Source organism: Copidosoma floridanum, unplaced genomic scaffold (genome assembly GCF_036245765.1).
Source record: "Copidosoma floridanum isolate Cflo_tuat_1 unplaced genomic scaffold, Cflo_Japanese_pri ptg000013l, whole genome shotgun sequence".
In the NCBI taxonomy this organism is placed as follows: domain Eukaryota; kingdom Metazoa; phylum Arthropoda; class Insecta; order Hymenoptera; family Encyrtidae; genus Copidosoma; species Copidosoma floridanum.
In genome coordinates this window covers 25,347,345-25,362,403 of record NW_028321890.1, presented here as the reverse complement: position 1 = coordinate 25,362,403, position 15,059 = coordinate 25,347,345, and the positions used below count along the sequence as shown (strand labels likewise).

The window sequence follows — 15,059 nt, the reverse complement described above, 5'->3', positions numbered from 1 at the left end:
GGGTAATTTGGACTCGGAGAGGCAGGAACACTGGGAATTTAACAAACGACGAGTTTATACTGTGATTGGTGAACTTTGTTTTTTGTTTTTTTCGTTTTCGAAGATACACATAATATACAATGCATGCACGTTCGTTTCACATTTCTGTACTTTTTTTTTTTTTTTTTTTTTTTTTTTTTTTTTTTTTTTTTTTTTTTTTTTTTTTTTTTTGTCATTATCCTTCAACGATGGTACATTGTAGATGGAAAAAAAAAAAAACTTGTCTGCACGTAGTACAAAACATCCATGGCTTGTCATGTCTCAAAAATTAATCTCCATACCCTCCTCCTTATCACACACATGTATGTGGTCAGCATCTCGTAACTTTAACGCCATTGACGAAGGCGTGATCGCTCATGGCTCGTTTGCTCTTGACGCACTTTTCCCAAGCCTCCCGATACTCCGCCTTTTGCGGACCCCATTCTTCCGTGGGATTCGTGCCATACCGGATTTTCTCCTTGATCGTTCCCTGTTCGTGATACGTAAAACGTGAAAAAATCGTCCAGTGACGGCAAGCCCAAGATTTAAAATGCCCAAACCTTTCCGAAGAGCAAGTAGAAAATCGCGTAGCCGGGGATGTACAGCATGCTCACGAGACACGAACACCAGCCCAGCGCTATGGCCCATTCCGGGTAGGCCGCCCCGTTGTAAGTTACCCGTGTGTTGAACAGTATCGTCGTTACGAAGATGAACTGCAACAGTCCCACGGTTGTACACCATTACGTAACAGCATTTGGTCGTTTATAATTACTTGGGAGGCTTACCGATAGTATGACGGGCGTGGTGTACTTCCAGCAAAGCGGCCACCACCAGTGCAATTTCTCGCCTATCATAAACTCGACGTCGCGCACAAAGTTCCTGCAGCCTTTAATCAATTGTTCCAAATTACGTGTTTAAACTATTTTTTTTTATTTATTTATTTTGTTTGTTTATACCATAAGTCCATCCGACGACGATAACTTCAACGAGGCAGATGGAAATGACGGAGATCGATGCCGCGTACCAGTCGAACACTTGGAGGATGTACATTCCACCCTGAAAAAGAAGAAAAAATTTAATTTTTCCCTTTGTTTTTTTACCCCAGTTCGTAGGCACCCTGCGAATGTTTTGTGCTACAAAGAAAGGGACAAAAAGGTGTGCTCACGTTTGTCACGAAAATCAACGATCCTAAGAACAAAACAACCAACGATCCCAAGGTGACCAAATGTTTTCGCTTCCTCAATCGCGGGTACGCATCCGTCACGCTTGATATGATGGCTTCGATTTGTACAAACTGTTGGATGTTTTTAAATTCAAATACAATCAGTTATTACAAGGTATTGGTGGATTTAAGAAACTTACACAGCTGTCCATGCCCAAGAGATAGAGCATGAAGAAAAAGAGGACGGCCCAAACTTGGGGGAAGGGGAGCATGGTTATGGCCTCTGGGTAGGTCACGAAAGCCAATCCCGGACCTGTAAGCCAGATTATCATGTAATCACAAATTTTCAATATTCATGTTTTTTTTTTTTTTTTTTTTTTTTTTTTAAATCATAAAATAATTCTCAATTATCGTGCAGCAAATATGTGGTCATAAAATATTTTTTTTAAACTTTAAAATTATTTAACTACATATTTTCAAACATACTATTCTTAGGTCATTAAAATGCATATGGTTCGCAAAACTTTTCTTTTGGGGAAGCAAAAATACGTCAATATATAATATAATATGAACTCACCTCCAGTGGCCACGGTCGACACGGGTAGGCCAGTTTTGTACGCCATGAATCCAAGCACCGAAAAAACAACGAAACCAGCGAATATACTCGTTCCGCAGTTTAGTATGGGCACCCATATGGAATCTCTAAAGAATAATGTATACATGGCAAACTTGTACATTTCGTGACGAACAAAAATGTTAAAAAGGCAACGCTCACAGTCTGTTGTTGTTGCGAAAGGGATTATAACTGGCCATGTTGACAATGCCTCCCCAGCCGGGACCGAGGGAGAAAAATATTTGAATGGCAGCATCGGCCCAAACCTAATTACACATTGGTAAAATTGTTAAAATAGAAAAATAAAAATTTTGTCATCAATGTGTAGATTGTTTGTATCGATACTTTTAAGTTCAGGAGCTCCTCCCACTTTGGCATCAAATAGAAAACAATACCATCCATGGCACCGGGTAGTGTGATACCTCTTAGAAAAAGAACCAAGAGTATGACGAATGGAAAAGTCGCCGTGAAGTAAACCACCTGCGTCATTCGTTGATTTTTTTTTTTTTTTTTTTTTTTTATAGATAATTAAACATTTTCAAGTTACCTTTCCGACTGTTTTGACGCCGTTGCAAATGCACAAGAAAATTATAATCCATGAAATTAAATTACAAAAGAATAGCGGCCAAACGAAGCCACCAATGTCATCTATACTATCCGATATCTTCAGTATGTGATTGCTATAATTTTAAAATCATTTTTTGTTTTGAATTTTGTAGGAAACAATAATTGTTAGTCGATTGATTAAGAAAATGGGACTCACTGAAAAAACTCATCCGCTGGCGTTCTTGTCTTTTTGATCAATTGTATTTGGTCAGTTACATTTTTCTCCGTAAAGACTTCACCACCTAACTAAAGAAATGAAAAAATAAAACATCATTACCGTTATTACTTTTATTGTAAAAATTTTTCAATTAATAATAAAAACAAGTGGCTGAATTAATGTAAATGGCTAATTTTACAACTTTTATGCTACTTGCTTGATCAAAAATGTGTAATTTTACTTTACAATACTTTATAAAGTTAGATAAAAAATATTTTTTATAATGACGAACATGTAAATTAAATTTATCTCAAGTAAATTTGGGTTTTTTTTTCTTCTTTGGTATCATTTTGCAATCTGCAATGTGTTTGATTCGTTTACAAAGATGTGTCCAATACAACAAATTTGTATTAAAAAAAAAATCTATTTCTGTTTATCTATGTTAAAAGCCCAGTTAAAATTTTTCTTTTTTTTTTTTTTTTTTTTAATCTTTGTAGTAAAATTCATAAACAATATTTTCCCTTTAAAAAACTTTTTGAAATGCAAACCACAAAATTCTCGTTGAGACACAGAGTTGATTAAATGTACAATATTCCCAGACTGCACTCATTTAAGTATAAAGGTTTGTTTCGAAGACCAATAAAAATAGCCGTACAATGAATTATTACACACTTTTATCTCCTTTTTTTACACACGTTTAACTAACACTCCAATTTAAATGAATCGTGCTTGTATAGGAAGTGTTTACCCACCTTGAGGCAACCGTACGTATTCCAGGGATTACCGCAGTTCTCCCAAGGCAAAGTACCCCTGATGGACATGAAAATGAACAATAGCGGGTACGCAATTATGACGTTGTAATACATTGTGCATATGACGTTTACTATGACGATCGCAAACCCGGCACCTGTCATGGAAAAATAAAGAAAAAAGGGAAAATCGCTTGTGTCGTATTGGCAATCCCAAGCAGGGTGACAATGAGTTTTTCTTTTTTTTTTTTTTTTTTTTTTACCTTTGAACAGCGGACTCATCCGGAACATTGTTATACAGCCAGTGCTGCCGAACTGGCCCATCGAGGATTCCATAAAAAACAGGGGAATGCCGCATAAAAAAAGCATCAAAAGATACGGTACCAAGAAAGCTCCTAGAAATTTTTTTTTTTTTTTTTTTCATCAAACGTATTTCTTGGGGAAAAAGTTCCAACATCATGCCGTACATATACACGTATAATATACGAAAAGCCAACAAGTTTATTTGTACATTTTCTAATGGACATTGTATGATATGTAATTCACATGCTCATTCTCCTTTTGCATGTCAAACGAAATGAAGCATTTATTGATTTGTACGTAACGTATAAATAGCTGCATAAAAATATGAAATCGATAGTATTGAAAAAGTTAGATGAAAAAAGACATTCCGCAACCAGATGAAGGAAAATAATTGTTAAAAAAAGGGGGGGGGGAAGCAAACGAAAATCAATCAATTTCGATAAGTAAGGTAAATAAGCAGCGGTAGTTGGATTAAATCGTTCAGAGGGGGGTTTTCAAGGGCGCAAGTGATTTACGAAACAGTGACAGTGCTATAAGGTGCAGGGCGCCCACATGCGAGCAGATCGCGACATTGTACAGATGACGGAATCATTTATTAATAAAATGCAGCAGCCGCAATTGTCACCCTGCAGAGGTGAATAAATATACATGTGTGCATACTTGCATAAATAAGAATACATGCGTACATGATGACAGTGAGTGGGGGACAGAGACCGGAAACATTGCAAGATCTACTGTAATCTGTTTACGCGTGTACTGTACAAGTATATGGTAACATTATTGATAGTCCGACACTATTTGGCATAATTACAATACATTTTAGATAAAGGATTTTTTTTAAGTATTTGAAATAAAATATTTAATTTTTTTTTCAAACACTTTGGCTGTTTTTTTCCTGAATTCTTTTTTTTTTTTTTTTTTGCTTTAAATTTTAATAACATTATAAAAAAAAAAAAAAAAAAAAAAAACAGTCTTAATTTCATTGATTGTGAGTGAGTTTTGTATTTTACTTGGTATAAGTCGTAGTTTATCCCATTGATTTTCCCTTTTTAATATTCTCCATAATGCTTTTTAAACAACATTACAGTAGAAAAAATCAAATTTTTTTATATTCATTATTTTCGTTGACAATAGACGAAAAACGCCACATCCATCAATTACGATGAGCAAAATAAATGATCAAAGTTAATTTTACATAATTTATTGCAATGTTTAAGTCAGAAATAATTGTTTGATATATTTTGAAATTTCCGTCAAAAATAAAAAATAAAAATTTTTTTTAAATCAAAAGTAAGATAATTTTTCGAGGAATCCTTCATACGTGCACCTGAGCATTGTGTGTATATTCACAAGCACACGTGTGTATGTGTTATGCAGTGATTCCGCAGCGCATGACAATGAAGAGGAAGAGGAGCGTCGAGAGCCGCGTTTTCAGCGTCATCGTCAATTGATGCGATCGCAGCCTGCTCGAGCCTAATTTCATTCGCGTGAAACAAAAAAAAAAAAAAAAAAAAGAGCTATCGAACGATCGAAAAATACCTCCACCGTTCCTGTAGCACAGGTACGGAAATCGCCACACGTTGCCGATGCCGATCGCGTACCCCGCGCACGAGAGCAGAAACTCGGTTTTGCTGGCCCAAGTGCCGCGGTCCGGCTCCCCATCGGCGGTGGTAACGCCAACACCTCGATCACTCGACTCGGCGTCATCCCCTCGGTTAGGTGTGCTATTGTTCTTGCCGATGGTATCAGTCGCGAAAACGTACTCTACCACCGTCGCGTTCGGCTCGTTGCGCCCTTCGCTGTGCTTCGACATTGTCGATGGTCGAGCTGCCGATCACTGCGGAGAAAGAAGGAGAAAAAAACAATAATGATAATAACAATAATTATCCTTGGGGACTTTTTTCAATCTACCACCAGTGGTCTATATGTGTGTGCTTGCTTATAGTTAAACGACGCGCTGATACGTTAATTTGTACAAGTATGATTAACATCGCGTGTTGAGTGAAAGCTTCCGTTCGTATATATAAATGAAAAAAAATATATATACAACACTCTTTTAACGCGGAGAAACGGAAGCGTGTGTGGGACGGCTAGTTTGTTTGCGGTAATGTATATTATTGTTTACAAAAGATCTACTCCATAATGAACATTTAATGGGTGTACGGGTGGCCGAGTACGAGAATAATTTAGCAATAAAATTGATTGTTGGGGGAAAACTGTACGCGCATCACTCGTCATAATACGACTTAAATGGTAACATGGAGGTGTATAAATATACATATATATAAAATAAAATAGATAAGTACAAGCGATACGAGAGAGGAAGGGCAATTTATTCCTTGTTTTATATGTATTATGTACATGTGTGTATATATATATGATTGGTCAATGAGAGCCTATACTGCGCGCTGATTCGGTCAAACGACGTATTTACCTCTCGCACCTTCCTTATCAAAGAACCTTTAGTTTATCCGTGTCTATATTTGGCTACAATTGAATCACTAGATTAATGAGGTTAAATCGCATTTGTGTGTGTGTGTGTGTCGCATCTCACGCATGTAATACAACGCTATATCTCCTTGAATTGCAGCTGTAAAAAATAATTTTTATGATGCCTCTGTATATCATACACCCGTTAATTTAATGCTGACCCACAAGAAAATGATAAAATAAAAAACATTTCGTACAAACAATCATAAAAACAAGTAAATATTTACTTAAATCTATTGAATATTACGTTGTAAAAAAATTATTGATTAGAATACAATTAATATTATTTAGTTTGAATTATTTGAATTGACGAAATTTGTTTTTTTTTTTTTTTTTTTTCCTGAAATGTACAAGGCAATTCGATAATAGGTAGCAATCAAGTACGAATTTGTCTTCACCTATATACAGTTATTTTTTTAATTAAACTTTTCCCAAATTCACGAGCAGGTAAAATACTTAGTAAAAAATATGTTTTTAATAATCTTGTAAGAAACTCCCTCGACCGTATATAAGAAGCAAGTGAGAGCGAGGCAGAGATGAAAAATTGGTTTGTCAAGGTGAAAAAAAAAAAAAAAAAACCCACGAACTTGTACCAGCGAGACGAAATGAATTTCCATTATCATCCCAACAACGGAGGTATTCTGAAAAGCTGCACCACGGCGCGCATATCCGGCTATAATGATACTGAACAGGCGTACACGCGCGCTCACCTATATCCCGCGAGAACAGGGTGCGCTGATGTAACGAAATGACGAACACGAGAGAAGAAGAGCTAGAGGAACGAAGGCTCCCCCCCCCCTCTTGTCCCCCATTAACGTATCGACCTTGCGCCTCATTTTAATGTATGCGCTCTTTTGTCGAGAAAGCGCGTGTTTGAAAAATACAACAAGTACAGGCCATTTAAAGGTGACCAAATTCGCCGATTAACGAGCACAAAGTACGCATGCCTCGTCCTCTGGAAAAGGACAAGGGCCCTTTTTTTGTATTAGGTACCATAGATCAGGAAGTATAGGTATATTTACTCCTTTCATTTGTAAAAAGGGAATATATGTATATCTATAAGCGCAATAGACAGACCTCAGCTACGGGGATTCGGCAGAGAGTTAGAACTGTAGCGGGATCATCCTTATGATGGCCAAAAAAAAGTGCACTCGCAATCACCACGCACTAACGTTGACGCTGACACTTGGAGCTAGGAAAGCCTGTATTATTATTATTGTTGTTATTATTATTATTATTATTATTATTATTATTATTATTACTATTAATTGGCAAAGTTTACAGGTAGTACAAGTCTAGTGAAATGAGTAAGTAATGAAGCGCGTAAAACTATATATTGTATAATATAATATAATGTAATGTACTGTCAGCCGAGAGTGCCAGCCTCAACTGCTACACGTGCGCACACATACACACACACTTATAGGTACGAGAGCTGTCAGGGTACTGTGGCAGCTTCTCCTGGTCGTCTCCCCCATGCGCCCCACACGTGTATGTATTCGTATACGTGTATACAGGCACACGCAAATCGGCAATCGGCGATTTGATTGTCGTCGTCGCTGTCACTATTATAACAATATGCCATACACTAGGTACTGCCTGTTGCCGCAGCTCTGCTGTAGACCACACGCTCACGATGATAATGGCACTGATTATGCCGACCATCAGCTCTCCTTTATCTCTCCTCGAGTTCTCTTATTCGGGCCCACATAAATTCTAGCTTTATTGCCCACCCGGTTGCTCTTACATCTTCATCGGCCCATTGGCCGACTCTACTCGAATATACCTGTATACTTGATTATTATTAATAAATATTATGTTCTACAGTGGTAACATACCATCCAATGCACCTAAATTCTACGAAAAGCTTTATTCAGCCTTCTCCTCCCCCTCCCCCCCAACAACGTTTTTTTTACTATCATACAAGCATGTGTATACCATGAGGTTTTAGAATTTTATAACCATACGAGCCCAACTTTTTTTTCTCGCTTGTATAATAGTTTATTACGTGGTGCAGTTAAATCACGCGTATAGGGAAGCCAGATTTGAGAATATACATTCTGCATATACCTACTACGGGGAACAATTATACATGCGAGTACCTTTTCCCGATGGACAATAAGAAATGGCCCTCGAAATGGCCACGCATAATCAATATGTACCTACTAATGTTCCTCATTTTTTCTACCGTTGTATGGAAAAAATTTTCTACATTTCTCATAAAAATGTAACTTTACGTTTGCTTGGTTGCCCAATGTATGATTTAAATGTCACCAAATTTATCTATCAATACGGGGTTATATTTTATACACCCAATGCCGATCATGTACGGGATTCGCTGGAATTAATGGTATTAAACCTTTATTTGCAGCAACTTTATACTGGGCGCGTGTACAAAGTACATTGTCAAACTGTGCCCGCGTGGGTGGACGGTCGCTCGTATAAGTCAAAATTGCGCTTCGTCGTCAAAGATAAATCAGCCAACGAAAAATTAATCACCCCGTCCGCGTATAAAACTGCTTCGGAAGATTCATCGTTTCTCCGATCGTCACGGCATATAATATATGTGCTTTATCTTACACTCGTTACAAATGTTTATGTATAGTTGATTAAATTTGACCGAAAAATCGGTAGGGCCATTCAGTCGAACGTCCATTGGAGTGTTTTATCAGTGCACGAAGATCAAGTTATTGAGGATGAATCGAAAATAAGAGTGGTGCACGAGGTGTGCAGGAAAAACATTTATTTTTACATCTCGCTCCTTGCAAGACAATACACACGTTTCAAGGTCGAGCGTGTCCCTAGTTGTTCCATACCATCGTTGTGAGCATATTTATACTTTATACGAAAAAAAATAAAAATCGTGAAAACAAAGCCGTGCGTACTTTTACGCAGAGGGTATGTATATATGTTATATACGAGGTGATACAATTTGTCTGCGCGCGCTACGATCGATCGAAAGACCCCCTATGGTAGGTATATACGTGTGTATGGAGGGCCGTTGCCAGGTGCTACGCAGGTATATAATTTACGTGGCTCGCAAGTATCGTATAGCTATTGTCGGTTTGTAGTTTTTGTACAATAATCCCGTGATTGGTGGGATCAATAGATGGGCACGGATTTTTCATTGTACCTTTTTCAGTGCCAAAATGGAACTTTTTCAAGCGCTTAGCCTCTTTCGGCGCAGAAAATTCGAAGATTGCGCCGCTAAATGTACCGAACTGCTGCGCAAGAGTCCCCTTGACCAGGTGAATCGTATTGGTTTTTCTGACATTATTTTTTTTTCCCCCGTAACGCGTAGTACTTTTTGTTGTTGTAATTAAAGCTTATTTGAATACAAAAGGGAAAAAAATAATTTTTTTTTTTTTTTCACGAAGAAATGATTTGTTTGATTTGACTAAATGTTCATGTCATTTATAACACGCGCTCGTGTATGTGTGCAATTACACGTAGGCGGTCTGGATACTGAAGATGCGGGCACTCACGCTTCAAGTTTACGTGGACGACATCGAGGCCGAGGAGGAGGGTTTGGCCGAGGGTCTCCTCGACAACGACACGATAGCCTCGATGCCGAGGCCTGGCACTTCGCTCAAAAACCCGGGCACTGTGGCTACCGGACAGGCGTTCCGACCGAGAACCCAAACGGGTGAGCTTTTACAAATATACATATGTATAATTGTAGTAAAGTATAAACATTTATTGTTGACTTTTTTTTTTTTTTTTTTTTTTTTTTTTTAATACAAAGGCAGACCAGTGACGGGAGTAGTGAGACCGGCAACGCAGTCGGCCTTGGATTTGACGCAAGGGGTCGAGCAGACCTTACGGACCCCGAGGACGTCGGCGACCGCGCGACCACTTACCGCTAGTTCTGGTCGGCTCGTCAGGTGTCCATGTCATTTTATATATTTATTAAGGTTCGTTGCGACTCGGTTATTTTAATTGGGGGGTGGCTCGAGTCGTACAGATTGGGCACTGCGTCGATGCTGACGGAGCCCGGCGGCCCGTTCATTCAGCTGTCCCGGCTCAACATATCCAAGTACGCGAGCCAACCCGCTGTGGCGAAGCCGCTCTTCGAGTACATATTCTACCACGAGAACGATCCGCGTTACGTAAGTACATTACCATTTTGGACTCGATAATTTTTTTTTTTTTTTTTGTTAATATTGTACGTCGAATATTTATTGCAAGATAGGTAAGCTGTATGAAAAAAAAAAAAAACTATAAAACAGCAAACAATTAGTTTATTTCTTACCGATCACATGATATTAATTGACACTTGGCGACAATATTTACTGGATACAGTGTACTTGTTAGATCAAAACGACTTTTTTTTTTTTTTATATTATTGTTTAAGTTTATGAATTTTCATTTTTAACAAGCAAAATATGATTCGTACAAGAAAACAAGACTAACCATTTGTTATAAAAAATTTTCAAGTATGCAATTTTTTATACATCAAGGCTACAGTTGTTTCTTTTCAAAAAATACTTACGTATTTTGATTTGCTAAAATAAATTGCACGTACTATGGTAGTCGTTGATAAAATAAATGTAGTCAAAGAAGAAACTAGCGTCGGCTATTTAAATGAACAATAATTATTGAAGAAAAATTAGAAAAATAATCATCTGTAGATGCAATTTTCCCTACAACCCTCGAATTATAAAAAACAATTGCTGAGCACTTTGATTGATGAAACCCAGAAAAATTAAATACAGAAGTGAGGGTCCATTAAAAAAAAAAAAAAAAAATAAATAAACATCTGTCTTTGAAGGCCCTTGACTTGGCCGTGCAAGCGACCCAAGCATGCCAGTACAAAGATTGGTGGTGGAAGGTACAACTCGGCAAGTGTTACTACCTACTCGGGCTTACGCGGGACGCGGAGCAGCAATTTCGCTCGGCCCTGCGCGATTGCAGAACCATCGATGTGGTGCTCAGACTCGTCCGGGTGTTCATCAAACTCGACCAGCCACTCGCCGCCCTCGAACAATGTAAAAAAGGGCTCGAGTGCTTTCCCAACGATGTGGGTGAATTTTTCTTTTCTTTTTTTTTTTTTTTTACGATTATAATAATTTCCATTCATCCGAAACTTTTCAACAGGTGTCCATATTGACGGAAATGGCAAGGATTTTCGAGGGTATGCACAACGTCGCCATGTCCGTCAAGTATTACAAGACAATAGCTCAAGAGGACGCGTCCCACGTCGAAGCGATTGCCACCATCGGGTTGCACAACTTTTACAACGATCAGCCGGAGATCGCGTTGCGATATTACAGGTGTTTCCAGATATAGGGCGGGTTGTACGAAATCAAGGCCTTTTTCGGTTTATAAAATTATTCACGATTTTTATTTCTAATTTTTTTTTTTTTTTTTTTTTTTTTTTTTTTTTTTTTTTTTTTATCTATTGACACCGAATGTATATTATATTTATTGACGCGGTGATCAAGAGTAAACGTTTAAACGTGTGTTAATTTGCGTGTGTTTCGACAACAGGAGGCTGTTACAGATGGGCGTCTACAACGCTGAATTGTTCAATAATTTGGGAATGTGCTGTTTTTACGCCCAACAGTACGATTTCACGATATCTTGCTTCGAAAGGGCTCTGAGTTTAGCCACCGACGAAAACGTTGCGGACGTTTGGTACAGCATCTCGCACGTGGCCATAGTGAGTTAAAGTATCGGGATACAAAAATCGATCGCTATAATTTCTTTTGATTCAAACATTTCGAGGATCGATAGATATTTATTTATTCTTTTTTTTTTTTTTTTTTTTTTTTTTTTACATACACAAGTGCTTAGGAGACCTAATGATGGCATCCGATTCCTTGAAACTGGCTATCAACGCTGACAACAAGCACGCACCCTCGTACAATAATCTCGGAGTGCTGGAGATGAAAAATGGCAATGTTGCGATGGCTCGCACATACTTTCACGCTGCGGCGAATATTGCCAACTACATGTACGAGCCGCATTTCAATAGCTCCTTTCTGGCATACAACGTAAGATTTACTTTATTTTACCATCTCTTTTTCAATTGCTCATATCTATACAGTTTAAGTTATCGTTTGTCGATCGCTTTACGTTTCAGACTGGAGACTTACAGACTAGTTACATATCGGTACAAAAAGCTCTGAAGGCTTATCCTGACCACCGCGACAGCAAAGAACTTTTGGAAAAATTACAACAGTACTTTACATACATGTCGTAATGAAAACAAAACATTGTAAATAAAAATAATTCTTTTGTACAAATATTTATATTATTTTTTTATGTAACATACGTTTCCACCCATTATCGCCGTTCTTGTGAATTCATATTTACAGATCATCAAAGGCAAGTGCACTTTTACACGTATTCTCGTAATTAAGTGCATTATCTGGTTTTAATTCAACTGAATCTTTCTTTAACAAGTTGGTAAAAAAAAACATACAATACTGAGAAATGTTGATTTTTGCAAGAAAGTAGAAAAATCCTTATTATCACAATATTTTGGAAATTCTCTCGTTACACAAACTAATCGTACAAGCACAACGTAACATCACTTCTTTTTCTTTTACACAAATGCATTACAATTTTTTTTTTTTTTTTTTTTTTGACAATTTACAAATACCATGATTGGTTGACTTTTTTGTTGAAACCCATTATTTTTCGAGTTTTGTGCTTAATCCTTGTTATAGTCTGTCATCCCTTTTTATAAACTTTATTTTGTATGAGAGATAACTAGCCACGATATTATAAAGTAGAACAAAAAAATAGGATAAACAGCCAAGGCTTTTTTCCCAGATGGTTGACTATCTCCAAGAAACGCCATTGATGCTGAAATAATACATAAATGCAATGAATCTATCATAATTTGAAGTTAGAAAATCATCAGAGGAATAATTACCATAAGTTGCCCACACAAAACCAATCATAGCAATAATAAACCTCAGAATGAATAAAATAAAGTTCTGCTCAACAATCAATATTATTCTACATATGATTAGTGCAATTGCTGTGGGTAGCAAACAGTATCCAAGAACACACACACTTTGGAAGAAAGATCTGTAAACATAACATAGCATTAATGTCTTTAATTCGTTTTTTAAACGATATGTCCCGTGCCACTTACATATTTCCACCAAGTAGTTTACTGTTTAGTGTGACCACCATGGAGCCAATCCATACAATTACAAAAACTTCAGCAAACTCTGGACCACCATCATTGGAACTGTTTGCTGTGTCCGAAGATCCTTGTAGAATCCTAAAACAAAATAACGAGTAAAGTAAAAATATAAACATAGATAAACTGAAAAAAACGTTTAAATGAAAACTTACATTGCCATGAATGTACAAAGTACAAGAGGTCCCCAAAGATCCCCTATAAAAACATTATCAATCAATTGCTAACCTAATGTGTGTCTAATGTTACATAAAATAAATTACATACATTCTTTGAGCAAACTTTTTTTTTCTTTAGGATACAAAACATGATAAAATTTTCTTCCTACCGCTCTCAAGTCCCTCAGCTGAAAATGAATAAAATGTAAGAACCATATAAATTGATAGTAGAAGTTAAGCATGGGGAGTCATACAATGGTATCTTTTATGGGTTCATCGAGCGTGCTAAAGTCTGGCTCTCCAAGGCTAGCTTGACTCCTCAAATTTGGACCTACAGTCATGTCCCCCTGCACGTGCTGGGGATCAACTGCAGATATTCCATCGTCAAACATCTGTAGTGCAACATGCGAAAGGTTATTTCACGGCTTATTTGTATTCATCAAGTATTTCACAACTTACGTCAAATCTTGCTTCATTCATGGCCATTGTGTGTCACTTTATTGTTATACACTTAAGAGTTCGAAATCTAATACTGATATACTAAACTCTTGAAAATAAGTCAACAACGAAAACACCTTAAAAAAACGCAGTCTTCAATTACCAATGGTTATGCCCAAACAGTAAAATGTTCACTACACCTGGGGTAACATGACGCAATTACCTCTGCTTATCAAAACTTTCATAATCGCAGTTTCGTAGTCATTTCGGAATTTTCAATACTTCGGCTTGTTATTAACCTATAAGCATTTGTTTTCCTGTCTGACCAAAATTAACAATGTATGCATGTATATCTTGCAGCTGCGGAGGAATTACTTTAGTTGGTCAATTAATCAACGGGTGTAAGCGCAATGAATTATATTACTTATTTGCTTATTTGTAAACGTGTTAAAAATTGTACACACACGCCGTGAACACACACGTCACTTTGATTGCAATGTTATCATTATTTATTAACTGCAGACTGCAGATTTGTAGAATGACAGTTCTGGAGTTTCATATCTACGCATGCGCGAAGTTCGCCTTCAACCTTCCGAGAGTTACGAGACAAGTGATGATCGCTAGATGGCGCCAGTAGTGCTATACATATATGTGGGCTAGCAGGATAACAACAAAAACGTATCGATTGATTAAAAAAATATATATATATATACTTATTTGTTTGTAGAGTAATAATTAAAAAATTTGAAATGGGTGCCTAAATTATAAATTCATATATCGCAAAGTATATAAAATTGCAACAATATAAGTCAGTGGTAGCCGGTAGGGCAGGATAATTTTAAAGTTACCGAGAGCTGGTAATATAGTTTGAACGAATGCCGCAAAAAGTATTTTTTATTTTATTTGATAAATGATGAATTATATAAACTGGGTAACTTCTAGTGCAAGTTGATTTTTATGAGAATAAATTTTCGTAAAGACCATTGAACTTGAGTTAATTTTTTTATTACCTCTACACACGTGTAAGACCGAATTTTCGACAATTTACTACTCAATGGTGATTGAAATAAATGCAAGCGAAACGAAATTCGAAACCAAGCTCGAACGAATTATACTTTTATGAGTCATTTTACAATTTCACATGGAATAAGTAAGTATAATATTTGAGAAATGTATCGGATAAAAACTAGCGATCGAATGATTTTG

The 15,059-nt window shown here is 37.0% G+C and overlaps 3 protein-coding genes across 8 annotated transcripts; 1 reads left to right on the top strand and 2 right to left on the bottom strand.

Annotated features, from left to right (window-relative positions):
- Positions 1 to 269: 269 nt before the first annotated feature.
- Positions 270 to 7,725, bottom strand: LOC106647311 (sodium- and chloride-dependent glycine transporter 1-like). 5 transcript variants are annotated; one of them, XM_089590985.1, is made up of 15 exons: positions 7,686 to 7,725; positions 5,148 to 5,445; positions 3,569 to 3,700; positions 3,309 to 3,463; positions 2,557 to 2,645; positions 2,341 to 2,473; positions 2,139 to 2,273; positions 1,956 to 2,059; positions 1,758 to 1,882; positions 1,381 to 1,493; positions 1,184 to 1,312; positions 975 to 1,074; positions 804 to 904; positions 579 to 731; positions 270 to 508 (listed from the first exon to the last, which is right to left on the bottom strand). In XM_089590985.1, the coding sequence occupies exons 2-15, from the start codon at positions 5,419 to 5,421 to the stop codon at positions 350 to 352; spliced, it is 1,902 nt and encodes a 633-aa protein (XP_089447111.1). In that variant the 5' UTR covers positions 5,422 to 5,445; positions 7,686 to 7,725; the 3' UTR covers positions 270 to 349. The 5 variants fall into 5 exon arrangements, with proteins under 5 accessions (XP_089447111.1, XP_089447108.1, XP_089447109.1 ...); XM_089590982.1 differs by lacking the exon at positions 7,686 to 7,725 and adding an exon at positions 7,176 to 7,323; XM_089590983.1 differs by lacking the exon at positions 7,686 to 7,725 and adding an exon at positions 6,686 to 6,759.
- Positions 7,726 to 9,151: 1,426 nt separating this feature from the next.
- Positions 9,152 to 12,327, top strand: BBS8 (tetratricopeptide repeat protein 8). Its single transcript, XM_089590640.1, has 9 exons — positions 9,152 to 9,346; positions 9,552 to 9,744; positions 9,844 to 9,982; positions 10,063 to 10,207; positions 10,870 to 11,118; positions 11,196 to 11,371; positions 11,589 to 11,760; positions 11,888 to 12,094; positions 12,184 to 12,327. Exons 1-9 carry the CDS (start codon positions 9,248 to 9,250, stop codon positions 12,301 to 12,303), a joined length of 1,500 nt encoding a protein of 499 aa, XP_089446766.1. The 5' UTR covers positions 9,152 to 9,247; the 3' UTR covers positions 12,304 to 12,327.
- On the bottom strand, positions 11,881 to 14,391 carry LOC106647312 (protein YIPF6). Of its 2 annotated transcripts, none has more exons than XM_014363635.2 (8): positions 14,077 to 14,391; positions 13,875 to 14,006; positions 13,670 to 13,807; positions 13,525 to 13,603; positions 13,413 to 13,455; positions 13,207 to 13,338; positions 12,982 to 13,139; positions 11,881 to 12,911 (listed from the first exon to the last, which is right to left on the bottom strand). In XM_014363635.2, the coding sequence occupies exons 2-8, from the start codon at positions 13,899 to 13,901 to the stop codon at positions 12,796 to 12,798; spliced, it is 693 nt and encodes a 230-aa protein (XP_014219121.1). In that variant the 5' UTR covers positions 13,902 to 14,006; positions 14,077 to 14,391; the 3' UTR covers positions 11,881 to 12,795. The 2 variants fall into 2 exon arrangements, with proteins under 2 accessions (XP_014219121.1, XP_014219122.1); XM_014363636.2 differs by having other exon boundaries at positions 13,875 to 13,990.
- Positions 14,392 to 15,059: the final 668 nt, after the last annotated feature.

Bases quoted from the DNA above. Each gene is read 5' to 3' on its own strand.
- LOC106647311 (XM_089590985.1), bottom strand. From the start codon at position 5,421: ATGTCGAAGCACAGCGAAGGGCGCAACGAGCCGAACGCGACGGTGGTA. The intron at 1,883-1,955 runs GTGAGCGTTGCC...ATTATTCTTTAG, and splicing joins TTTCGCAACAACAACAGACT to AGATTCCATATGGGTGCCCA. The intron at 732-803 runs GTAAGCCTCCCA...GGACTGTTGCAG, and splicing joins CCACGCCCGTCATACTATCG to TTCATCTTCGTAACGACGAT.
- BBS8 (XM_089590640.1), top strand. From the start codon at position 9,248: ATGGAACTTTTTCAAGCGCTTAGCCTCTTTCGGCGCAGAAAATTCGAA. The intron at 11,119-11,195 runs GTGGGTGAATTT...ACTTTTCAACAG, and splicing joins TCGAGTGCTTTCCCAACGAT to GTGTCCATATTGACGGAAAT. The intron at 11,372-11,588 runs GTGTTTCCAGAT...TTTCGACAACAG, and splicing joins ATCGCGTTGCGATATTACAG to GAGGCTGTTACAGATGGGCG.
- LOC106647312 (XM_014363635.2), bottom strand. From the start codon at position 13,901: ATGGCCATGAATGAAGCAAGATTTGAC. The intron at 13,456-13,524 runs GTATGTAATTTA...ATGTTTTTATAG, and splicing joins AAAAAGTTTGCTCAAAGAAT to GGGATCTTTGGGGACCTCTT. The intron at 13,339-13,412 runs GTAAGTTTTCAT...ATTTTGTTTTAG, and splicing joins CTTTGTACATTCATGGCAAT to GATTCTACAAGGATCTTCGG.